This window comes from Dendrobates tinctorius, unplaced genomic scaffold (assembly GCF_039654945.1).
Source record: "Dendrobates tinctorius isolate UK_male_01 unplaced genomic scaffold, ASM3965494v1 ptg000224l, whole genome shotgun sequence".
In the NCBI taxonomy this organism is placed as follows: Eukaryota; Metazoa; Chordata; class Amphibia; order Anura; family Dendrobatidae; genus Dendrobates; species Dendrobates tinctorius.
In genome coordinates this window covers 4946261-4973169 of record NW_027361891.1, presented here as the reverse complement: position 1 = coordinate 4973169, position 26909 = coordinate 4946261, and the positions used below count along the sequence as shown (strand labels likewise).

The following is a 26909-nucleotide window of genomic DNA, read 5'->3' as shown; positions in this document are numbered from 1 at the left end:
GGATGGTGAGTGGACTGCAAACTATGTCCTACGAGGAACAGTTAAAGGATCTGGGAATGTTTAGCTTGCCAAAAAGAAGGCTAAGGGGTGAGAGTTAATAGATGTCTACAAATATCTGAAGGGATGTCACAGTGTAGAGTAGAGGGATCATCCTTATTCTCATTTACACATGGAAATACGAGAAGCAATGGAATAAAACTGAAAGGGAGAAGATACAGATTAGATATTTATTGAGAGTGAGGGTGATTAATGAGTGGAACAGGCTGCCACGAGAAGTGGTGAGTTCTCATTCAATGGATGTCTTCAAATAGAGGCTGGACAGACATCTGTCTGAGATGCTTTAGTGAATCCTGCATTGAGCAGGGGATTGGACACGATGACCCTTGAGGTCCCGTCAAACGCTAACATTATATGATACCTTGATGAACGTATTATGAATTTGACAGGCAGGCATGATCAAACCCCATTTTGCCCATGCTATGCTCATATTGGCAGAGTTAACCGAGAGCTAGCGCAAAAATGTTGCAGATTATTAAGGTGTTAATGCCAGAATTTTTACATAAGCAACTTGATGAATAGACCCCATGGTGTTGTCCAGGTGGGAATGGTTGGGAAACCCAACATATTCATCTCTATGTAAACACCACTTGCTGTACATATGTTCAGGATTTTGAGTGTCCTTTAACCCCTTAACAACCAGAGTTTTTTTTGGTTTTGCATTTTAATTTTTTGCTCCCCTTCTTCCCAGAGCCATAACTTTTTTATTTTTTGGTCAAAATGATTATGTAAGAGCTTGTTTTTTGCAGGACGAGTTGTTCTTTTGAACGATACCATTGGTTTTAATATAACAAGGAAAACGGGGGAAAAAAATCCACGTGCAGTGAAATTGCAAAAAACGGCAATCCCACAAATTTTTTTTTTTTACCATGTTCACTAAATGCTAAAACTGACCTGCCATTATGATTCTCCAGGTCATTGCAAGTTCATAGACACCAAACATGTCTAGGTTCTTTTTTATTTACCGTAAGTAGTGGAAAAAAAAATCCAAACTTTGCAAAAAAAAATTGGGCCATTTTCCAATACCCGTATCGTCTCCATTTTTGTGATCTTGGGTTGGGTGAGGGATTATTTTTTGCGCACAGAGCTGATGTTTTTAATGATACCTTTTTGGTGTAGATACGATCTTTTGATCACCCGTTATTTCATTTTAATGCAATGTTGCAGCAACCCAAAAAACAATTCTGACCTTTTGACTTGTTTCTTCTTTCACCATTTAGCGATCGGGTTAATTCTTTTTTATATTGATAGACTGGGCGATTTTTAATACGGCGATACCAAATATGTGTATGTTTGATTTTTTTTATTTTATTTTGAATGGGGCAAAAGGGGGGTGATTTGAACTTTAATTTTTTTTTATTTTTTAACTTTTTTTTAACTTTTTGCATGCTTCAATAGTCTCCATGGGAGACTAGAAGCTGCCATAATCCAATTGGCTCTGCTACATACAGACGATGATCAGATCGCCTGTGTGTAGCAGAAATGCTCACTTGCTATGAGCGCCAACTAGCGTCTGCTGGAGACCTCTGGTCATCATGCCAACCGATGGGTGGAATTTCCAACGCGTTTGCCGGAAGCGCGAGTTAAATGCCGCTGTCAGAAATTGAGAACGTCATTTATCGGGTTAACAGCCGCGGGTGTATCGCAATTCTACCCGCGGCTGTTGCGGGCACATGGTAGCTGTATAGATCAGCTGACATGTGCCAGGAAAGGTGCCCAGCCCGCCCCAAACAGGGGGAGTCCGACATCGGTGTACATTTTTCCCCGATGTCGGAAAGGGGTTAATCACTTCAGATTTCCAAAGATGCCAAATGGTTAAAAGAAGTGAGCTGACCATTATGCGGGCATTCTCTGCTCTGAAGATTCTGTATACTTTACAAGTTGATAGGAAGACTCAAAAGACGACCTGGCATCTTTTTGATCGTCCTGCCAGCTTTTTTGCTTGAAAAACTGCCAGCGATTTAACCTTTATTGAATAGTGTTAAAGTTATATTTCTTTCAAACTCCAGTAAAAAAAAAATTGCATAAAATGCTGGAAAAACACTAAAAAGAAGCCACCGTCAGACAAAAACATCTTAAAAGTTCTCAAGAAACTGTGCTTCAAGGAATAACAAAAGCACCAGTGTTTATTTAAGCATTTTCTTCAGGAAAAACTGCAGGTTCCCCTGCCTGAAAAAAACTTAATGTGCACATACGAGAGGCGATCCAAAAGTAATGATAATCAGTAATAAACACAATGAATATAGTAAAAAAAAAAAAAAAAAAAAATATTTTTCTACATAGTCTCCTAACAAGTCTATACATTTAGTCCATCTCTTTTCTAAACTTAGAATTCCCTTCGAAAAAAATTCTTGATCTTGACCCTCAAAAAACTCCACAACAGCGGTTATCACGTCGCTATTGTCGTCAAATTTCTTGCCCCGAAGGTGTTCCTTGAGCCGAGGAAAGAGAAAGAAGACACTGGGGGCTAGATCTGGCGAATAGGGGGGTGTTCCACCAGTTCAAAGCTCGCTTCTTGAATGGTAGCCATGGCAACTGCAGCTTTGTGAGCCGGTGCGTTATCTTGGTGAAACAGCACTCCAGCCCGCAGTTTGCCGCGCCTTTTCTCCTTGATAGCCTCCCGCAATCTTCTTATTTGTTCTGCGTAGTAGGAGCCCGTAATAGTGGCTCCCTTCTCCAAATAGTCCACCATAATAATTCCTTCAGCATCCCAAAAAATGGACGCCATAACCAGGGCTGTGGAGTCGGTAAGCCAAACCTGCGACTCCGACTCCTCAATTTCCCTTACACCGACTCCAACTCCGACTCCACGACTCCGACTCCGACTCCCACACATATTGCTTATATTTAAGTGAAAAATTTATTGTAGTACAATGTGAACCTCAGACATTTAATCATTTTTATGATCCAATAATCAAGATATTTAGATAGAACAGAATATATATTGGTGTACTACCCGGTTTTTATTCTTTTTGGTACAGATACGATATGGATAGACAGATATGGATAAATGGATAGATAGAGCAGATTTCTAATCTGCTTTTGCTATTGAAAACATTATCTATGAGCTCAAAAACCTTTCAGGTGATGCAGTTTTTTAAAAAGATGATCAGCTTTTCAGCTGAAAAACGTATCCTCAAAAAACACAGGAAAAACGCTGTGTGTGAATGTAGCCTTAGATCAGGAATATAACAGCCATTTTTAGGACATTTCATAACTTTCCCAAACTCCTATGAAAAAATATTCAGCATATTCTGCATTGAATTACTGTACCCAATTTATTATATATTTTAGGAGTCGGAGTCGGTCCATTTTATACCGACTCCAACTCCGACTCCACCAAAATGAGCACCGACTCCGACTCCACGACTCCGACTCCACAGCCCTGGCCATAACCTTCCCTGCTGAGCTTGACACTTTGAATTTCTTCGGCGTCGGCTTGTCGGCTCGTTTCCATGTCATCGATTGTTGTTTAGTTTCGGGATCAAAGTGGTGGATCCAGGTCTCATACATGGTCAAAAAACGTGACAAAAAATTCTCCTTGTCTGCTTGGAACTTTTCGAGATTTGCTATTGAAATGTCAACTCGTTTCTTCTTTTGCTCGTCGGTTAACATTTTTGGCACCAAACACGCGGAGACCTTTCTCATATGCAATTCTTTTGCAAGGATTCTTTGAATACTGCCATATGAGATCCCTGTGACCTCAGCTACATGCCTGATAGTCACTCTTCGATCTGTCAACACAACTTCAACTTTTTTCACGTTTTCTTCATTGAGGGACGTGGATGGGGGTCCTTCGCGATGTTCTTCCCAGCTTAAATTCCTTGGCCCAGCGTGCAACTGTGGAATATGGAGGAGAAGAGTCCCCCAATGTTTCCACCAAGTCGCTGTGTATGTCTTTGGTAGACACTTTTTTCAAGCAGAGGTATTTGATGACAGCTCTGAGCTAGTTTTTTTCCATTTTAATGTTCACTCCTTGGCAGTTCATATTCAAATGAATGTAGCTCCCGGGAATCGTGGCCTATTTAAGTGATTTTTTTTTTTTCCTGAACTAGTGGGTACCTAAAAGAGAAGAAAACATTTTATTTTAATTTCTGTGTGCAATAGAAATAACAGATTATCATTACTTTTGGATCGCCCCTCGTACTCTAAGGCTGGAGTCACACTATCATTTAAAAATTCGGTCCGATGTTGATCCAGAAAAGTAGGACTATTGTAATGTGAGTGTCATGTTAGTACAATGCGATTTTTAGAAAGTACAGTTAGGTCCATATATATTTGGACAGAGACAACATTTTTCTAATTTTGGTTCTAGACATTACCACAATGAATTTTAAACAAAACAATTCAGATATAGTTGAAGTTCAGACTTTCAGCTTTCATTTGAGGGTATCCACATTAAAATTGGATGAAGGGTTTAGGAGTTTCAGCTCCTTAACATATGCCACCCTGTCTTTAAAGGGACCAAAAGTAATTGGACAGATTAAATAATTGTAAATAAAATGTTCATTTCTAGTACTTGGTTGAAAACCCTTTGTTGACAATGACTGCCTGAAGACTTGAACTCATGGACATCACCAGACGCTGTGTTTCCTCCTTTTTGATGCTCTGCCAGGCCTTAACTGCGGTGGTTTTCAGTTGCTGTTTGTTTGTGGGCCTTTCTGTCTGAAGTTTAGTCTTTAACAAGTGAAATGCATGCTCAATTGGGTTGAGATCAGGTGAATGACTTGGCCATTCAAGAATATTCCACTTCTTTGCTTTAATAAACTCCTGGGTTGCTTTGGCTTTATGTTTTGGGTCATTGTCCATCTGTAGTATGAAATGACGACCAATCTGTTTGGCTGCATTTGGCTGGATCTGAGCACACAGTATGGCTCTGAATACCTCAGAATTCATTTGGCTGCTTCTGTCCTGTGTCACATCATCAATAAACACTAGTGACCCAGTGCCACTGGCAGCCATGCATGCCCAAGCCATCACACTGCCTCCGCCGTGTTTTAAAGATGATGTGGTATGCTTTGGATCATGAGCTGTACCACGCCTTCGCCATACTTTTCTCTTTCCATCATTCTGGTAGAGGTTGATCTTGGTTTCATCTATCCCAAGAATGTTCTTCCAGAACTGTGCTGGTTTTTTTAGATGTTTTTTAGCAAAGTCCAGTCTAGCCTTTTTATTCTTGATGCTCATGAGTGGCTTGCACCGTGCAGTGAACCCTCTGTATTTACTTTCATGCAGTCTTCTCTTTAGGGTAGATTTGGATATTGATACGCCTACCTCCTGGAGAATGTTGTTCACTTGGTTGGCTGTTGTGAAGGGGTTTCTCTTCACCATGGAGATTATTCTGTGATCATCCACCACTGTTGTCTTCCATGGGCGCCCAGGTCTTTTTGCATTGATGAGTTCACCAGTGCTTTCTTTCTCAGGATGTACCAAACTGTAGATTTTGCCACTCCTAATGTTGTAGCAATTTCTCCGATGGGTTTTTTCTGTTTTTGCAGCTTAAGGATGGCTTGTTTCACCTGCATGGAGAGCTCCTTTGACCGCTGTTTCCTTCACAGAAAAACCTTCCAAATGCAAGCACCACACCTCAAATCAACTCAAGGCCTTTTATCTGCTTAATTGAGAATGACATAACGAAGGGATTGCCTACACCTGTCCATGAAATAGCCTTGGAGTCAATTGTCCAATTACTTTTGGTCCCTTTAAAAACAGGGTGGCACATGTTAAGGAGCTGAAACTCCTAAACCCTTCATCCAATTTTAATGTGGATACCCTGAAATGAAAGCTGAAAGTCTGAACTTCAACTGCATCTGAACTGTTTTTGTTTAAAATTCATTGTGGTAATGTCTAGAACCAAATTAGAAAAATGTTGTCTCTGTTCAAATATATATGGACCTAGCTGTACCATCAGTCTGAAATACATATGAAATCCATATGCAATGCAAACAGCTTTTGCATACAGTAATTCTGAGTCATTTTAATCTGGTTTACTAACTAATAAAACAATCTTATATACAGATATACTGTAGATAAATAAAATTGAGATATATGATCAGTGCATGTGCAGCTTACTGTACATGTTTTTAACTAATAAAAGAAAAAATAGCTTGGGGTCCCCTGTATTTTTCTTAACCAGCTGAGAGGAAGCCAACAGCTGGGGGCTGATGTTTATACTCTGGGAATGGGGTAATACACATTGAGATTTCCAGGCTATTAATATCCGCTCACAGCTGTCTACTTAGTCTTTACAGGTTATTGACAAAGGGGTGACCCCCCCCCAAAAAAAAAAAAGACATGGGGTCCACCTTATTATTAACCTGCAAAGGCTAGGTAGACAGCTGCAGGCTGATATTAATAGCATAGGAAGGAGCTATGGATATTGGCCCCTCCCAGACTAAGGACATCTGCCCTCAGCTGCCCCGGAAATGGCGCCTCCGATCTTCAGATTTGCCCTCTTGTGGTGGCAAGTGAGGTAATCTTATTGGAGTTGATGTCAGCTTTGTAATGTCAGCTGACATCAAGCCCAGGGGTTAGTAATGGTGAGAATATAGAGTGGTTGGCCAGCTCACCCACTGAGGCGTGTATCAACACGTACTCCAAGAAGACCACTTGTGAGACTTGAAGAAAATAAGGATGAATAGTCCAGCTTATGAAAAAAAGGCTGATTTATTAAAAAATTTGATAAAAATGACATGCCGCAGAGATAACGCGATAGCGCAGCAACGCGTTTCGAACACGAGCTGTGTTCTTTGTCAGAGCTCTGACTATTCATCCTTATTTTCTTAGTAATGGTGAGCTGATATTAATAGCCTTTGAAGCTCCATGTTTTACTCCCTTCCCAGACTATAACCATCAGCCCCCAGCTGTTGACTTTCCCTCAGCTGGCTAAGAAAAATATGGGGAACCTCATGCCAGTTTTTCTTTTATTATCTATATGTCTGTTTTATACTGACAGTTCATGCCGTGAATTTACTTAGCGCGGCTGATGAAATATTGGGTTTCCTATGAGATGGGTGCTTAAAAATTGAATGGCACATGCATAGTCCTTGTGCCATGCCATTTTTTCTCTCACACCCATTAACTTGCATTGGCAATTGCATCCACTTGCAGTATGCTACAATTTTTTAGCAGTATAATCGCAATCCAATCTGACCTGATAAAATAATTGCAGATGAGCACTGAATCATTGAATAACATTGTTCTGAATGAAATCTGATTTTTTTTTTTTTATTGTAGTGCATTCATCCGATTTTTTTTATTGTTTTGCAGTCATCCGATTTATTCGCTCTTGTGAGCGAGCCCAAAGGTTGGTTTCACACCACCTATATTCAATAATTAGTTAGCAAAAAGATTGTAACCAGCTCACGTGGGTGGCTCAGGGCATGCAGGAGCAGGGAAAGCCGTGGGACCGCATTTGTGATTCCAGAGTGAAAAAAGAGAAGAGATTCCAGCTCCTTAAAAATTTTGATTCAAAGCTTTGAGGGATAATATTTCTCCTTGTGGAGAGTGACAAGAAAGACCTGTCATGTCAGAGTGAGGAGACTTATAATAGATGTATGCTCCTCTGGGAAAGTCGATATTATCTTTTAGGATAGCTGCTTCCAATAGGTGACACTAGAGTTCTAGTCCTCTTCCTCTCTGAAGAGGCAGTTTGCAAGAAGATTAAAACGTTGAATCAATGTTATGATCATAACATGGATTCAATGTTTTAAACTTCTTTAAATAAACTTAAAATTTTTATGGAACTTTTTCTCTCAATATTTAGTACACGGCCATGGCTCTCTTGAGCTGTACTCCACAATCTAATAGGCATAAGGTAAGTGCAGGTTAAGAGACCTGTAGCCAGTTCAGATATGTGGTTAATTTTCAGACCATAAATGTCAGACACCCACCTAGACTTGATTTAAAATATTTCAAGAGCTGTCCAAACAGAGGCTCAGTACACAGCCATAACTTTTCCCCTGTTGTCTTATTTCCTGTTCCTATTTCCTCCTTGGGATTTCCATACCATGGGGCATTTAATACTGTCCTATAGTCTTTTTATTATAACATTCAACTTAATCAGTGGTACATGGTTTTGGATGGATAAGGCTGCTTTTACACTTGCCGTGTTTTTGTGGGCCGATTTTGTGGCCCCACTAGATTTCTGTGGGGCCGCAAAAATTCATCGGAGTGCCGTATGGCCGTGAAAAAATATTAAGCTTGCTCGATATTTTTCACAGACACGGCCTCCATTTAAAACAATGGTACTGGCAAAAACAGCAGTAGCTTGATTTTGCGGTACACCGTATTTGCGTATTGCCATTTTTTCCCTGCAATTTGTTACAATAGGGAAAAACGGCGATCCAAGAAGGTTTTTTTGCTGCCTGTTTTTTTCGGGAAACCGCAAAAATCACAGCAATACGGCCCGCAAAAATGGCCCGTAAAAAACTCGGCATGTGTAAATGTAGCCTAACAGTATTATCAAATAGCAATACAAGAATTTGGCTTTATGTCAGGTGGACATTGGTTTGAGTGGATATTCAATATAAAGAAAACTATGTAATGCTCAGTTTCCTCAACAGAAGCACTGTAGTTATTCCATGATTGTTTAACAAACAGGAATTGCTCAGAGTGGTCATCCCAAGAAAACGAATATACCTTGATATTATAAGATTATTGAGACAGATTGTATAAGCTGACATTTTAGACAAAAATGGGTGCATCACTAGTTATGCCAGTAAATAGAGAGGAGGCTTTCGCCTGAACTTCATTTTGAGCAATTTCGCTAGGGTAGACACGTTCCATTTATTCCAAATAACATTGATTCTAATCAGAAGTGCCTTGGATGCCTGTGAAAAGATGTTTGTTATGCTCTGAGATCTCTCAAAAACCTAATGTATAATAAAGGAGAGGAAGATATTAAAGGAGTTAATGAGCAAAATATGTTGTATTCACCTGTATGAGACCCTCACCTGTCTAATGCCACCACTACGGTAGGAGAATCAGTGTTCGAAAGAAGGTATAATTTATTTAGTTATTATAAAATTTTGCCAACCCTCAAAAGAATACAGAAGTTTAGTGCAAATTCAATTTGGTCATCAGTAATTTTTAAGCCAAACTTGAATAAATTGTACATCTGATGAGGATGCTACATTGTGAGAATGCATACTCTTTGAGGGAACCTTGCAGGCGATGCATGCTACCCAATCTGCGGGCAGCTTGCATCAACCACTAGCTGTATGATCATAGAGCAAAACATACTTTTAATAGCTGCCACGGACTGAGCCGCATAGGTGACTAGTTGTACAGACAGGTCCCCAGCAGTTTCTCCCCGCCCAACGACATTGACAAGCCTCTGTCTATACGCACATGTAGGCAGAGGCTTGTCAGCTATGGTCAGTGGGCAGTGAGGAGCTGCCATGGACCCGCTTGAACGATTCGTCACCCGCCCTGCTCGGTCACCAGCAGCTATTAAACATATGTTTTTATATCTGTAGACTCAGACTGGATTCACATCAAATTTGTTCCTCCGTTTAGTGGCTGTGTGTGGGGCTTATGCCCGAACCCCTAAAAACGTGATTCGGGCATATGCGCTGACTGGACCATTGACTATAACTATATATATCTATGTATATATATCTATATATAGATATATAAATACATAGCTCTGCGCAGTATAAATTACACACCAAGACAATAATAATCCACTACCATATTCACCAATTCTGGTAAGTCCAAATTTGAGATGCCTTCCAGCAGAGACACTTTAGTTCCACAATGGTGGGGACACCATCAGTCAAACTACATCCACACCGACACTTTGATGCTTTGAGGTGTTCCCTTTTTCACACTTTGAAAAAAGAAAGTGCCTCAAAATGTTTTGCTTGAAAAAGGGAAGGCTTTGAAATGCGTGGTGTCGGAGCGGATGTCATTTGATTGATGGTGTTATGGACCTAAAGCATCTCTGATGGAATTTTTTGGACACCTTAAGTTTAGATTTACCACATCTACACAAAACTGGTCAAAATTGTTGGTACTCCTTGTTTAATGACAGAAAAACCCACAATGGTCACAGAAATAACTTGAATCTGACAGAAGTAATAAATCAAAAATCTATCAAAATGAACAAATGAAAGTCAGACAGTGCTTTTCAACCATGCTTCCACAGAATTAAAAAAAAAAAAAAAAAACTCAGGAAATAGGCCTGGACAGAAATGATGGTACCCTTAACTTAATATTTTGTTGCACAACCTTTTGAGGCAATCACTGCAATCAAACGATTCCTGTAACTGTTAATGAGACTTCTGCACCTCTCGACAGGTATTTGGTCCAAAGTGGACCAAAGTGGACTTCATGGGAGACGACCAAGGAGGACACCATTGTTGATTTATTATTAGTTTTGTCAGATTCAAGTTATTTCTGTCACCATTGTGGGTTTTTCTGTCATTAAACGAGGGGTACCAACAATTTTGAACACATGTGTATGTGTCATGTAACTTCTACTGAGCTGAGTTGAGCTATATATAAAGAAGCATTGACGATACCTTGGTGTAGTGCTTTATCTATGACTTAGGCCCTGTTTATTTGTCCATTTATCTGTTCCGTTTAGTAATTAGGACCTTTTTTCAATCAACGTTCCTTACTGATTATTATGGGGATCTGTCTAGTTTGCGTTCATGTTTACAATTGGAGGAAAAGTTCTGTATTCATATACATCGGTGGGACCCTGCTGCTTCTGTTTAGAAACTGAAAACGGAACAGATAAATGGAATCCGCATCCTCTGCATTACTGTTTCAGACAGAACAGACAAACAGAAAAGATAAGTGTCTATGTGAAGAGGGCCTTAATCCAGCTTTTCTGCAGTAATCCCATGCCGTAGATGCACATAATGAATGTATAGATTTGTGTGGATATTATACAAATTTGTGATACCTAGTTCCTTTCCAGTCTAAATAAAATCCTTATCTGAATTTGACAAAATGTTAATTGTGTTGTGATTATTGCTGTGATATAGCCTGTGATAAATAGCCATATTGCAAGATGCCGTCCTTACTGTCTTTATTGTGATTTACTATCAATCTGATTGAGGAAAGTGCATCCTACTGCAAGAGTTAAACCTTTCAGCAAAGGAAGATCCCATTGAAAGGAAGGAAGAGAATAATGCAGTTTTCCAGCTGATGTTGGAACGCACAGCCCTCTACGGTCTACACTTATGTATTAGACACAGCACTGGGCATGAATGAGAGTTAATGGAGTAAGCGAGGAAGAAGGAGCTGCTTCCATCCAGCTCTCATAATCATCCCTTCCTCCAAGTGATGCCTGCAATAACGGAGGAGTTGTGCCCGTCAGGCAATTGATCCAGTGCTGCAGGTTCCTTGCTCAAGTAGCCGTGTGGAGCGGTGTGACTGATACAGTGTCATTAGATGACACAGAGCCGATATCTGCATCAGCCAGGAGGAATCAAACCGTGTCACTCCCCTCTGGGACTACCTTCTCCTGTAATACGCGCTAGGAATTCGTATGCTCGTGCTGCTGCTCCATCTCTCCGGGAAGGACCGTGTATGAGTATTGCCGGTGGAAAGCAGCATAGAAGAATGATAGCTGTTTCTTTCAAATGTCGCTGTCAAATCCTGCGGAGACTGGTTAAAGGTAAGGAGCTTGTTCTTGTTCGGTTTCAGCCGGCAACACTCTCCCTGGCTCTCGAGATGCGCTAGCTCATTCTTGTGCCTTACAAATATGCCTGTCCTGAGAATTTATAGTCAAGCGGCAGGGAGCAGGGTTTTCTTGTAGAAGCCATTCATATCAGGGCCTTTTATGGTACCTGCAGTTGTCTCCATATTTTCTGGTGCTCCTTTTCCCCCCCCATCTCTCATGTCGTACAGTACATGATGGGTGACATATATTCTGGTGGCATAATGTCTTAAATTTCATCTACAGGATATGCTTCATGGCTTACATCTTTGCGCCATTATAAAAATGAATAGGAAAAGTAGAACTTCTCCAGAAATAAGTTTCCACATATTATCTTGCTTTTGGATTGGGCTTTTCATTCATGTATATACGGATATATACCCGGAGCAGTAATGACTGTGATCCTGCGTGAAAGATGATTAGGAAGTGCAGCAGTGTGCCTCTTCTTAGCTGCATTGGGAAACGGTGAACCCATGACCCCATGATCTCATTTTGCCTCCATACATTTGGGTAAATGATTTCCACCACAACATATTGCATTAGTTTCCATGGATTTCAATCTTTCCCATTAAATAGAAATTGAAAGAAATCATTATTCTGCAGGAATACAATACCTTATTCTTGGGTTATAAACCAATGTAGCATTCATTATTTAAATGAAAAAGCCTCCATGGCATCTACAATATTATCCACCTGTCACTAAAACGTTGTGCTTGAGGTCGTTCAAAAAGCATTGCACGTCTGTTTATGCACACAGCTCTCAGTGGCAAGGATGGGGTTAAGACCGGAGACCATATGTATAACGTAGGTTCTGTTACCTCTTGTAGACCGTTCATGTCGGTCTTCATTGCACCATTAATACAAACATCTCATTGTAGTTTTCTCATGTGGCGATGTGGTCCCCTGGGCCATTGCCGGTCGCTTGCTGCAGTGACTTGATAATGATGTTTTAATAAGATGGTACGGAGCTGTTGGTCACAATGAAGGCAACTGAGAATTGTCACTATTCATTTATGTTCTGCCGAATCTGTTCCGATATACGGCGCAAATGGCCCCGATCTTTGTGTTGTGTCGAGTGTTTTGCTTCTTCGGGATGTCTTCTTCTTATGGACCAGAAGTATTGATTAGGGCCGGCGACCATGCTCTGATTCATATTCATTACCCAGGAAGGGGAAAGGAAAGCCTGAGCCATTCTACATCGGTTACTGCTCCATCTTTGATCTGCAGATGAAGAACACTGCTGGGATGATTTATTTAGAAAGAAAATTAACATCTAATTAATAAGCATGTAAAATGCAAATCCTTTCACTGAAGATTGTTTTCTTTTTTAATGAAATTAATGTAGCTGACATGTTCGGGATTTCACCATAGACAGCAGAGTGGCTGTGGTCATGTCTGTCTGAAAATATTATAACTTCACCCATTATTTTAATTATTACATCATATCCTTATTTTACTGCTCACGTTTTTATGTTTTTGAGCGTTTTATGTGAGTATTGGCAAAAAGTGAACATGTGATGCTTCCTTCCTCATACCTGGCACACAACGTGTTTTTGAAGGTTGCAACTTGCTTGTCTTGTGAAGAACAAGCCGTAGTGTTTTTTACGGTTAACATAGTTTTTTCTTGTTGCTCACTGATCCAGTACCTACATGCCAACCATTTGTTGACTAACAAGTGGGTAATTTCGACCTTCCGCTTGTGTCTGGTCACTGGTTGAAGTCAGATATGCAGGTAGTAACAGGTTACAACATATCCACGGTTTAGATGTCATTTATGACAATTTTACTTGCTCTTTTATGGATGCATAGAAACAAGGCTTCACTAGCTAATATCATCGATAGAGTGCTTTGAAGTCGTTTATACATTATATATTAACAATTTATGCCCCCGATGTAAGGGCTCGTTTATATTAGATGACCTGCATCATTAAACAACTGACGATCGGCTACATATTCGCTGTTTTTTAATAGCCTGTTAAGACTGACCCACCACACTTTCGATACACACAAAGCAATTGGTAACAGATAATGGAAGTGTGGAGTGGGCCCGTTTACCTTATGAAGTTTTTATGAAATAAAAAAAATGCTTTATTTCTAAATGGAGGAAAAGGGACGATTAAACAAATTAAATTATCAAATCTTTTTCTTTTAATATTTTTAAAAACGTTTTATATTCTTATTACATTTCTCTCAATTTTTTTCAGTCCCCATAGTGGACTTGAACAGCTACCCGCCTGCCATGGCAGCCTAGTATCACTATGTAGTCAGGTTATGTTGACTGATGGGCACCAGCACTTGGATCACTCCTCTTAAATACTGCTGTGAGAGACAGATCCGGCACCTGCCCTGTGTGGGGCACACGATTGCCAAATGTCCTGACATGCTTGAAGAGCACTTTTTTATCCCGTCTGTAACAAAAAAAAATTGAATGCATCTGTGAATTTTTTCAGACTGGAGAAACTTGTACAGATTATTATGTCTGTAATTATCATTTTACAGTTCCTAGTTTCTGCAGTTAATGTCTTCATATCAGAATTATGGACCATAGACATGATCTTTATAATCTTTTTGATTTACTATGGTTTTTCAATGAGTCTGTAAATAATGTTGACTTTCCATGATTTTTTTTGTAAGCTGTTAAGGAAAAAGTCAAGTTGGCAATCCATGTGAAGCGGGCTTAGCTCCATACTTTCATTGCCGGTCTATGGTGTATTATTAGTACATCATGTAGCGGGAAAGGAAAAGAGAGAATCTTTTAGCTGCTTGCAGCCAATCAAATTGTTGACCACACAAGATTTCAGCAGTTTTCAAGGGTCAAAACTACTGAAAACTGTGTAATGTTTCATTTCATCTTGAGGTATCCTCCTTTGCTCAGGGTCTTACCGCTATGAGCCTGATGGAACATTCTCAGAACCTTTTCTCACTTTTCTCTCTATGAAAACACTTTGTACGGTATTTTTCCTGGTGTAAATATGCAGTAATGACAGCTCACCTATACAGTGGCATGTTGAACTCAGTGTGATGTCATACAATAACCTATTGGGAGCCATATGAAAGAAACATTGGTCTGATTTATCATTGCTGTTCTCCAGTTTTCTGTAGCAATTTGCTGTTTTTTTATTCTCTTTACGTTTTGGGCCACTTTTTAAGATTTTTCTTTTTAAAAAGTTTTTGATTTTTCCTTGACAACTTTGCTTATCCAGATGTTTAGGCAGCCTCCTGAAATGCGGCCCTTACCAAAAGTCTTATTTCATGGGGCACATCTCACTCCATGCTTTCTTGAAGAAAGGCTAGGTTCACATTGCAGATGATTCATCTGTGCTAGCGGTGACGGAGCCTCAGACGCTGCAGCCTGCGTCCAAGGCTCCGTCACTGAATGACGGCACATCGCAAGCGCATGCCAAATATGGCATGCGTTGGCGATGCGCCCGACAATGGGGGTTAATGGCAGCGTTAATGGACTGCGTTATACCGCAGTGTAATGCAGTCCGGCTAACGGACTGCCTGAACGCAATGTGACCCCAGCCTTAGGCTTCACATGAAGTTTTCAAATTGGGGCAGTTTTGGACTAAAGTGCAACTTTATAAAGGATTTGTGGCTTTTGGTGCTGAAAAGTCACAAAAACCGATTAAAGACGAAAAGAGCCTTTTTGATCTTGCACTAAATTGGCCATTTTTAAGAAATTTCCACAAAAATACATCAGTGAATACAAAAAATAGTGATTTCAAAAAGTCCCAGAGGATCAATCGGGCCCATTGTTTCTAGGATAGAAAAGTTTTGCATTTTCTCTGTCAGATTCTGAAAATCTCTGAAAGCCTTCATATGAGATGAGAAGCATAGAGGGTTACAGTAAGGAGCTATACATTTGTATAGGCACCATACTGTACTGTGGTCCATTGCAGCTCTGAGGTTGTAAAACATTCATTATACGGCTATGTGCATGAGGCCTAATGGCCAAAAAATGAATCATCTAGCAAATAGTAATAGTATTATAGTTAATAAAGTACCCCAACCATACAGTAGTTTTCTTTTTTTGTTGCTTGGCTAGCACAGCTGTGAATTTAGGAGGATTTGGGGTATCTGTCAAGGCCTGTAGTGCCGAGGCAGGCTCCCCTCCTCCATGTCAATAACAATGACATTTGCATAGCTTGCCTTTGCTTCGGAGAGCGAGCAGTTCTTATTTTCTCGCTGTTTATAAAAACACCCACGCTGCCCTGTTTTCATTCTCGAGTATATTAATGAACTTGTCAGTTTGTGAAAAGGTGAGCTGAAAAGCAAATTTGGTTAAATAATGTGGTAGTAGTTCAATATTATGCAAGCAAAATCTGAAAGGCTTCTTCTCATACCTAAAAGACATTGTAGTCACGTTGTACCCATTACTCTTTCACATTGAATGGAAAGAATAGTCACATTGAATAAGTCCTAAAAATCTTTATGGGGTATTCCAGTATTTGTCTGATTTGTTTAAGGAATGGGAAATGGTGCACATTTTTAATATATTTATTCGTGTATATATACCGTATTTTTCGAACTATAAGACACACTTTTTTCTCAAAAATTTTTCTGGGGAAAATGGGGGTTCGTCTTATGGTCGGAATATACCGTGCTTACAATTAGCGAGGTGGCAGCAGGAGTCGGGGGATTCTTCCTGTGGTCCGATGCTGTGGGGCGATCTCACTCCCATTCCGGTTCGGCGTTGCTCGATGGTGCGGGGGCTTCAGCAATATTTTGTGAAATCCCAGATCCCGCACACTTCCATTGCCTTGATGCTGTGGCCTCCGGGAAAATTGCCGCCGGAGGCGGCACATGCACAGATTGAGATCTCGGCAACGCCTGGATCCCCGCACTACCGAGCACCGCCGAACCCTGCCGCACCAGTCTGGGTCATGTCATCGCCGGACAACATGCCCTGTGACTCCGCTCCACCAGCGCTGCTGATTCCCCCAGGGTAAGCTAAATTCAGGACTGTAAGATGGACCCTCATTTGATACACTAATTTTCCTTCTGAAATTTTGGGGTGCGTCTTATGGTCATATGCGTCTTATAGTCCGAAAAATACGGTGTGTGTGTATATATATAATTGCACAGATTAAATAATTGTAAATAAAATGTTCATTTCTAGTACTTGGTTGAAAACCCTTTGTTGGCAGTGACTGCCTGAAGTCTTGAACTCATGGATATCACCAGATGCTGTGTTTCCTCCTTTTTGATGCTCTGCCAGGCCTTCACTGCGGTGGTTTTCACTCAGTTGCTGTTTGTTTGTGGGCCTTTCTGTCTGAAGTTTAGTCTTTAACAAGTGAAATGCATGCTCAATTGGGTTGAGATCAGGTTACTGACTTGGTCATTCAAGAATATTCCACTTTTCTTTAATAAACTCCTGGGTTGCTTTGGCTTTATGTTTTGGGTCATTGTCTACCTGTAGTATGAAACGATGACCAATCAGTTTGGCTGCATTTGGCTGGATGTGAGCACACAGTATGGCTCTGAATACCTCAGAATTCATTCGGCTGCTTCTGTCCTGTGTCACATCATCAATAAACACTGTCATACCCACCATGTCTGTTATGCCGCATGAACCCTGTAGCAGTGTGCATGCGCACCAAACTATCATGCCCGCCATGTCTGGTATGCTGCATGACTCCTGGAGCAGTGTGCACGTGCACTGAACTATCATGCCCGTTATGTCTTATGCTGCAAGATCCCTGGAAGCAGTGTGCACATGCACCTCGTGACTGTTATGCTGCAAGATGCCTGGAGCAGTGTGCACGCGCGCCTCATCTCATGGCTGCCTGCCATTGCCAGTGCGCATGTGTTTTACCTCATGGCTACACGCCGTTGCTGTGTGACCAGCCGTCTCTGCTGTGCCTGCAGCAGTCCTCCCTGTGTTCCTGGAGCCCCTGATCATGTGACCTTTCTTAGGTTCCAGGACTGTCTGATGCAGCAATCCTCTCTGTATTCCTGGAGCCCCTGATCATGTGACGTTTCCTATGTTCCAGCATAGTCTGATCCAGCAATCCTCTCAATAGTCTTGGAGGCCCTGATCATGTGACCTTCACTATGGTCCAACCCAGTCTGATCTAGCAATGCTCTCTATGATCCTGAAGGATCTGAACCGGAAATCCTCTCCTGGTCCTGACCCGGAAGTGCAGGTGCTAATGCCCTATATCAGACCGCCCTTTCCTATTGTCGGGGCCTGAGTATCGTGTTGCTTCCCTGCATGGCTGCTTGGTCTGCTCGGTCGCTCCCTGTATTCTGTGCCCCTGCACTCTGCCCTGTAGTGCTTCTCTGCACACGCTCTGTGCTTGTATTCTGCCTCTTGTCTCGTGCCATGTCTTGTGTTGTCTTTTGTGCCATGTTTTGTCTCTGCTATCCTTGGACTTGTAGTACTTCCTATGTTCTCTGCCTTGCCTGTTTTCGCCATGTCTTGTCCTTGCTATGCTTTGCCTTGTAGTACTTCCTATGTTCTCTGCCTTGCCTGTTTCGCCATGTCTGGCCTTTGCTATTCTGAGTCTTGTAGTACTTCAACGTTCTCTGTCTCTGCCTGGTTTTCCGTACTCTGTCTTATGGTGCTCTCTTGCACATTCCATGTCTAGTCTCAAGGTTCTGCCTTGACCCAGCTCTGGGCTTCGGCCTACGCTCCGCTGCTAGACTCTATCCTATGGTGCTCTCTAGCACATTTGCAGGCTAGTCTCAAGGTTCCCCCTTGACCCGGCTCTGGGCTTCGGCCTACGCTCCGCTGCTAGCCCTATACTCTCTCTCTGACCCTGCTCTGTGCTTCTGCCTACGTTTCGCTCCTTGTTCCGTACCTTGTCTAGCTTTGCCTTGTTTCTTGCCTTGCCTTGTTTCTTCGTGTGCCCTTTGCATGCGCCTGGCCTTCCTAGCCTCCTGTCTGCCTCAGCTGTGCCCGCCCTAGCCGTGCCCACCTGTTTGTGCCTCAGCCGTGCTCGTCAGCCAGTGACCGCTGTGTCGCCTGTTATGCCTCAGCCGGGATCGCCTCAGTCTTGCCCGTCTGTCTGTGCCTCAGTCCGACCAGCTAGCCAGTGCCCAGCCATGCTCTCTGTGCTTCCTTGCACCCACGCTGTCTCTGCACTGTGCTTTGCGTGCTTCTCTAATAGCACGCGCAGGCCCTAGCCTGCTCCTTGGCATACCTCCCCGTGCTTCTGTAAAAGTACGCACAGGTCCTGCCATGTACCCTGTCATGCCCTCTTGCACGCACAGGCCCTAGCTTGTGCCCTCTTGCACGAACAGGCCCTAGCCTGTACCCTGGCATGCCTCCTAGCACGCGCAGGCCCTTGCTGTAGCCTGAACCCTGGCGTGTTTCTTAGCACGCACCCTGATTTGAACCTGACCCTGGCGTGTCCCTCGGCACGCGCAGGACCTTGCCTTGAACGCTGACCCTGGCGTGTCCCTCGGCACGAGCAAGACCTTGCCTTGAACCCTGACCCTGGCGTGTCCTTCGGCACGCGCAGGAACTTGCCTTGAACTTTGAACCCTGGCGTGTCCCCTACACACGCACCGTGTTTTGTACTTTGAACCTGGCATGTCTCCTACACACGCACCTTGCCCTGGACCCTGGTGTGCCCCTAGCACGCACCCTGCCTGGAACCTTGCCTTGGACCTTGGCGTGTTCTCTAACACGCACCTTGTCTGGAGGTCTGTCGTGCCTCCTTGCCTGAACCCTGGTTTTCCTGACGAATGCCCGGAACCTGCCGATCGCTGCCAGAGATTGTAAGCCTGATGACTGCGGCCTGATGTCCGGAGCTAATGTCCGCAGCCTGATGCCCTGATCCTGTCGATCGTTGCCAGTTGTCCGGAGTCCGATGCCATTGAGCTCTTGCCTGTACCCAGGCGTGTCACCTGGCACGTACCATGCCATGGACCTTGGCATGCCACGCACGCACCTTGCTGTGTTTTGCACCTGATGTTACCCTGAGTTTGTCTTAATGAAGATACCTTGAATTCACGTCTTGTCTTGTTTCCTGCACGTCCTTTGTCATCAGACAATCGTACTTAGTGTCTACCTGAGCCGTCTGGTCCCAGCTGTTGTGGTGGCTCACCCCCTTGGTCTTGCCCCTGACACTCCCTGTATAGGGGGTGGTTCCTCACAAGGTCAGCTCGCCCTAGGTGGGTGGGTGCCACGACCCAGAGGGTCCACTCTAAAGAAAATGACTCCGCGTAAGCTGACTCTGTCACAAACACTAGTGACCCAGTGCCACTGGCAGCCATGCATGCCCAAGCCATCACACTGCCTCCGCTGTGTTTTACAGATGATGTGGTATGCTTTGGATCATGAGCTGTACCACGCCCTCGCCATACTTTTCCATCATTCTGGTAGAGGTTGATCTTGGTTTCATCTGTCCAATGAATGTTCTTCCAGAACTGTGCTGGCTTTTTTAGATGTTTTTTAGCAAAGTCCAGTCTAGCCTTTTGATTCTTGATGCTTATGAGTGGCTTGCACCGTGCAGTGAACCCTCTGTATTTACTTTCATGCAGTCTTCTCTTTAGGGTAGATTTGGATATTGATACGCCTACCTCCTGGAGAGTGTTGTTCACTTGGTTGGCTGTTGTGAAGTGCTTTCTCTTCACCATGGAGACCATTCTGCGATCATCCACCACTGTTGTCTTCCATGGGCACCCAGGTCTTTTTGCATTGATGAGTTCACCAGTGCTTGCTTTCTTTCTTTCTCGGGATGTACCAAACTGTAGATTTTGCCACTCCTAATGTTGTAGCAAGTTCTCGGATGGGTTTTTTCTGTTTTTGCAGCTTAAGGATGGCTTGTTTCACCTGCATGGAGAGCTCCTTTGACCGCATATTTCCTTCACAGCAAAACCTTCCAAATGCAAGCACCACACCTCAAATCAACGCAAGGCCTTTTTTGCCTACACCTGTCCATGAAATAGCCTTGGAGTCAATTGTCCAATTACTTTTGGTCCCTTTAAAAACAGGGTGGCTCATGTTAAGGAGCTGAAACTCCTAAACCCTTCATCCAATTTTAATGTGGATACCCTCAAATGAAAGCTGAAAGTCTGAACTTCAACTGCATCTGAATTGTTTTGTTTAAAATTCATTGTAGTAATGTCTACAACCAAAATTAGAGAAATGTTGTCTCTGTCCAAATATGTATGGACCTAACTGTATATAATTTGCTTGCATATCATCTTTATGCAAAAACCTAAATTTTTAACAAACAAAAAAAATACTTGGCTCAAATTAATCCTATATAATGAATCCATAGGACAAATGAGACTAAACCTGGTCCCTAGAAAAAGTTTTACTCACTTATCCACTTATCCCATAGCTGTATCCTTTGTTGACCCAGTCCATGTGTGTCAAGTGACCAAAATGCTACCCAAATACCATTTTTTTCCTTTCTCTTTTTTTTCATCCCCACTTTGCAAGAGTCAAAATATTTTTTTTAATTTTCTGTCACTATAGGCATATAAGCTCTGGTTATTGTGTGAGAGATTAATTTTAATGTGCCAATCTTCGGCTTGGTAGGAGGAGGTATCAAAACAAGCAGGAGTTTAGATTTGAGGGGTAAATACTTAATACCAGGGTACAAGGTGTTTATTGTTCTTTTATTACAGGAAAGTTCTTTTGCAAATGGAATTAGTATTTGTTAATTATTTGATGAATGTGACCTATTAGCTTAACTATTTTATATTGGATCTTGTTTTGTGATACTCTTGGTTATTTGGAAAAAGTCTTTTGTCGACTTGGTCTTGCTCTTAAAGAGAATTTTTTCAGTAGGATCAACCCTCCTAAGCCATCTATATGAGCATGTAGATCATAGAAAGTTGAATAAAGTGATACCTTGACATCCGTGATCCAGTATTATGTTCGAGAGAAATCCACATCTTTCTTAATATGTAAATTATCTGTTAAAATCTATGGGACGGGCACAAATCTCCCTGAGAATTTGCCAATAGAGCTTATATGAAATAAAAGGGGGCGTTATCGGTGTGAGACATGCAAAGACTGACTGTCTACGTTCCTCGTCTATAGGTCTCAGACTGGTAATGCCACCTTTCATCTGATATAAGCTTTGGAGGTAGACTCTTGAGGAGATCAATGTCCTGCCCATAGATCTTAACTGCTCATTTATGGATTTCTCAGGAGCAAGACATCAGATTGCAAGTATCAAGGTGTCATTTAATTCAGGTTCCTATGATCTGAATGCCGAAATAGACGGCTTATTAGGGTTGATCCTACTTGCAGATTACCTTTAAGTTAATTCTGTAGATGTTGGTTATCTCTGTAGATAAACTGTTTATGTATGGGTTCTGTATAATAAATCCTCTGCTGGCATTTTTAAATTACATCTGTCCACATTATCCTGGACCCTGGACTCCAATATATCATTTTATATTCCATTTTTGACACCATGGAATATGCTCATCAAAATCCCCTGATATATATTCTATATTTTCTTAGAACTCTTCCACAAGCTGCACATGCTAAATCCAGTAATTGATGATTAGTCAGAGACTGGAAAGCTTGCAGGACGGAAGAACTTGAAAGCTGTCTGTGTACCAAAGGAACAGGCTGTGCAGGTGCTAATCTTCTAAATCACATCTTTGACAGTTTGATGGCTAATAACTTTCTTGCAGAGAGCAAGTTTCAATGATCTTGATATTGATGGATGAGCTGTTGGAGTCTTGGATATAAAGCAACAGCAAGATTGCTATTAGAGGGCAAAGAGACAATAAAACCTGCTTCATGTTCTGTAGCAAAGATGTCAAAATCTATTAGAAATGTAAGAATAAATAGTTCACTAGTACTTCCTGAAATGTCCATGTCTTGGATACATCTGTCAAATTCTCCATCCCAGAACATAAGGTGATTTATGTTGGTATATGTTTATTGATCCATTTAAGAGCTTAGTTAAAGGACTGAATAAATCGGACTGTGATCGGAACACAGTGCACGGACTGGCCAATGGCTCTCCTGACCCAAGCGGGACAGCTACAAAGAAATATATGTAGCTGTCAGGCTCTGGTCGAGACAGCTTCTGGACAGTCCATGCATTGCATTCCGATCTCGGTCCGATTTATATGGCTGTGTCCTCTCCCTGAGGCATCATTCACATCTGCATTACGGCTGCCATCACAGATTCCACTGGAAATTTTGGGCAAAATAGTGTATCTTGTCAAATGCTTGACACCGTGCTGAAAATCTAATAGACCAAATTATCTACAAAGGGTGTGATGGATCTAACACTGGTGTTAAATTCCTTATTGAGCTCCTATGGCGTAGCAGAGTAAGGGATTTACCATACTCTCCTAGCTTAGACCATAAAGTTGTTTTATTAACTTATTAACTACAGTATGTCTCCAAACAATATCAGACACCTTCTCCTTCTTTAGACCATCCTTCTCTGTAGTCTTTCCTAGCAATAGTTCTTCTGACTCATTGGTGGCCAACGCGTGGATCAATTCTGGTAACATCTTTTTTTGCAAGTTCATTGTGAACTATACTGGAAAAGTAAAGAGTATCTCTCAAGTCTCTGCTTCTAATAACCAGAAACATTTATTTTACAAGTATCAATGTCATGATCATAGAAATTGGCATACTTTAAGGCTTATTGTTGGTACTCTAATAACCCCCCCTTCCAAATCTCCAGTAATCCTGCCCTAACCTGAGATGGATGCATGTTGTGAGCGGTCACACTGCAAATGAAAATTTTTGTATGCGTTTAACATTTGATCTGAACATTACCTATTGTCTTGAAATCTCTATTAGAGACATTACGGTATATCTTAATATTGATTTGCAGCTTAGTGATGCTGCACTGATTTTTTACAGTATGGATGAGAAAGTCTTGTTCTGCTGAAAATCGCTTTTGTCAATAAAATGTTGTTGTAGGTAACACTTATTCTGTGTAACATGCCATTTAATTTTGACATTTTCGCAAATTATAACCATTAGTATTTGAACTTTATGCATTTGTAGTGATATATATACGGTAAGCTGATAAATGTTAGAACTCCATGGATTAAAAACTGAAATCGCCCTTCATGAGAACAGAACAAATCGGAGGGTAGAGCTGTCCTATGACACTATTTTTGTTTAGAGGTCCATTAGATTTAAGATTATTTCTGAGTACTACAGTCGTATTTCATACTCTCACAGCATTGATGACAGAGACACGAATGTTGCATTCATGGACTATATGTAGAAGTTTGAAGCCTTTATTTTTAATTGGCTTACAATCCAAAAGGAATGGCTATATGCAGCAAAATGAATTTCTTGTGGCCTAACTTTGATAATTTGTATTTTTGGCACTTTGGACCAATGAATTGTATTCTGTGGACCATGACTGTTTAAATAAATCAGTATAGCTAATCTTGAAGGTGATATGATCGTGCCTGTCCAGGGTAGCAGGATCGCCAAGGAAAAATTTTGAATGATAGTCTCAGTACTTAATAGAAACCCATATTGTTTAAACTTAGTTTCTGAAATTGTTGAGTGTTTTTGAAACCTAAAAATCACTTTGAGACCACAGGGCCATATTGTCATTGCAGTCCGCTGCAAGGAGCCGGCTACAAACAACATAATGCAATCGGATCACTAGGACCCTTTTGGACTCAGAAATAGGATACCAAGAGGATAGTACACTAGAGCATTAACACCATAGAGGACATAAAAGCTTAATCAATCACTTATAGGAGAGGCAAAAATTGAAAGGATTACTACACAGTTGTCCCCAATATCCAAGTTTTATACCTGGCTTGTTTTATAAAACTCATAATATATTTTAATGTGTGAGGTCATAGGCACTGGCGACAAATTTCGGAACATAACACAGGAGCAGTACAGCATCTATGGACCCGATTCATCAAGACTGGTGTTGTTCACGTTGGTCTTGCTCAGGGGCATCTTGGAGACAGAGGATACAGATTCATGAAGAGGTGTTCGCCTCTTCATAAATCTGGAGCATTTGAGTGTCGTGTACCTCTGTGCACTATGCCAGAAATCTCACTCCAGTCTGTTACCAGAATGCAATTTCCAGCCTAGAGAAGCTGTCGCAACCCACTCTGCTCTGCCCAATTTGATGGAGCTGGAAGAACCTGACATGAAGATGCCAAAAGGTGCAAAATTTAGGTGCAACTTGAAGTTGTGCTTAAATTTTGTGACTTTTCAAAGCTTTCAAGACTGAATTCTGACTTGAAAACTGTGATAAATTGGGTTCATATTCTTCAGTCACTGTTCAATCATTGAAGTGGAATATTCTGCAACTTTTATATGCCCATGGTATTGTAGGCAAGGTGGCTGGACTGTGTCATTTGCAGTTTTAGAGATCATGTATGTGATGTGAAAAATAAAAGGATCTTCACAATAGCAAAACATATGAGAAAGCCATAAGAAATATTTACAGCATGAGAATGCGGTCAATTGAAATTATAATGACACCCAAAAGGAGGTAAACTGGGACACCCTTATTCAGAGAATACATATTATTAGACACTTTAGTTGCAGATGCTTCAACTGCCTGCAACAAATGACTATGTTTCATATACAGCTTTATTAGAGAACATCTAAACTTAGGCAGTTATTGATATGACAATGTATAAAGTGATAACATACTGTTATTCTTACACCACGCAAACATTCCTTGTCACGATATATTGACAGATATATGTAGATTAACCATATTTTACCGTTGCTATTTTGATGTAACAATACTGTTCCAACAAGGCCGATATATATTTGTAACATCTAAACTATCAGACCATGACATTTCTGGAAATTGAAGGTGAAAAAAGTTTAATCTGTTGGTCAGAGATGATTATATAAATGTATTTGGTAATAAATGAATGAGTTCAAACAAACCATAGGAAGGAGTGAACTGAGTAGGATGATGTGTTCTGCATGCAATACATTCCAATTCTTTAATATCTCTGTTTCTCATACCTAACCCTCAGTAGAGGAAATGGAGAAATAATGAAGATAAACACAGATATACTGGCTCGAGTTTCATAGATGTTATAAGACATTGGAGCAGGGGCGGACACTGACAGCTAGGGGCCCCTGTGCAAGAAATATGTCTGGCCCTCCTCCTTGCCCAGCATGCCACCTATGACACTGACAGCTAGGGGCCCCTGTGCAAGAAATATGTCTGGCCCTCCTCCTTGCCCAGCATGCCACCTATGATGAGAACAATCTGATCATGGCTTCCCCGGAGCCTCGGGCTCTGAGCAACATATTGCCCTCATTATCACTGATTTGCAAGTAGGGGCGTACATAGAGTTCACAGGGCATCATAGCACAAGTTCTATTTGGGCCTCCATGCACCTCTAAAATATATAAACAACAAATATGAACCTAGCACTCAACTTAAAGGTATTTGTAAGACGGTTTATTGTAGTACACAAAAAAAGACGTTTCGGTCAATGTGACCTTCTTCAGTCTCATCTCATGGTCGGTGGACACCGCATCTGGAGGCACATTTACCCCTCTCCTATATACTGACAAGCTCATTACCTTAGAGAGATTATTCTCCTCAATGCCTAAAGCACCATCGTCCTTCCTGATAGATGCCTATAAGGTCTACACAATGTATATACCACACGTAACTGAAGAAGGTCACATTGACGGAAACGTCTTTTTTCGTGTACTACAATAAACCGCCTTACAAATACCTTTAAGTTGAGTGCTAGGTTCATATTTGTTGCTTTAACGGTTTGGGAACCTAACCTTAGCACCATCTTGAGCTGTGCTCACGGTGTTCTTTCTATACCTCTAAAATATATATACGGTATTTATATATTTTTTTTTTACTGAGGTGGAAATATATATCTCCATTAGGATTGGTGGATTTGGTTCAGCTGAGTCCAACCATGTATATATTAAGTTACAGTACAGACTAAAAGTTTGGATACACCTCATTCAAAGAGTTTTCTTTATTTTCATGACTGAAAATTGTAGATTCACTCTGAAGGCATCAAAACTATGAATTAACACATGTGGAATTTTATAATTAACAAAAAAGTGTGAAACAACTGAAAATATGTCTTATATTCTTGGTTCTTCAAAGAAGCCACCTTTTGCTTTGATTACTGCTTTGCACACTCTTGGCATTCTCTTGATGAGCTTCAAGAGGTAGTCACTGGAAATGGTTTTCACTTCGCAGGTGTGCCCTGTCAGGTTTAATAAGTGGGATTTCTTGCCTTATAA

At 41.4% G+C, this 26909-nt stretch overlaps 1 protein-coding gene across 15 annotated transcripts in view; it reads left to right on the top strand.

The window, feature by feature from the left end:
• Nucleotides 1-26909, top strand: part of GRIP1 (glutamate receptor interacting protein 1) — a 919857-nt gene that overhangs the window by 579752 nt on the left and 313196 nt on the right. For 2 of the 15 annotated variants that reach the window (XM_073555463.1, XM_073555462.1), the window contains exon 1: nucleotides 11306-11689. The exons of 9 other annotated variants lie outside the window; for them this stretch is intronic. In XM_073555463.1, coding sequence (XP_073411564.1) covers nucleotides 11464-11689 — 226 coding nt within the window. In that variant the 5' untranslated portion in view covers nucleotides 11306-11463. Of the gene's footprint in view, nucleotides 1-11301; nucleotides 11690-26909 lie in introns of those variants that run through there. 4 more of the 15 variants (XM_073555468.1, XM_073555467.1, XM_073555474.1 and 1 more) reach the window with 3 other exon arrangements.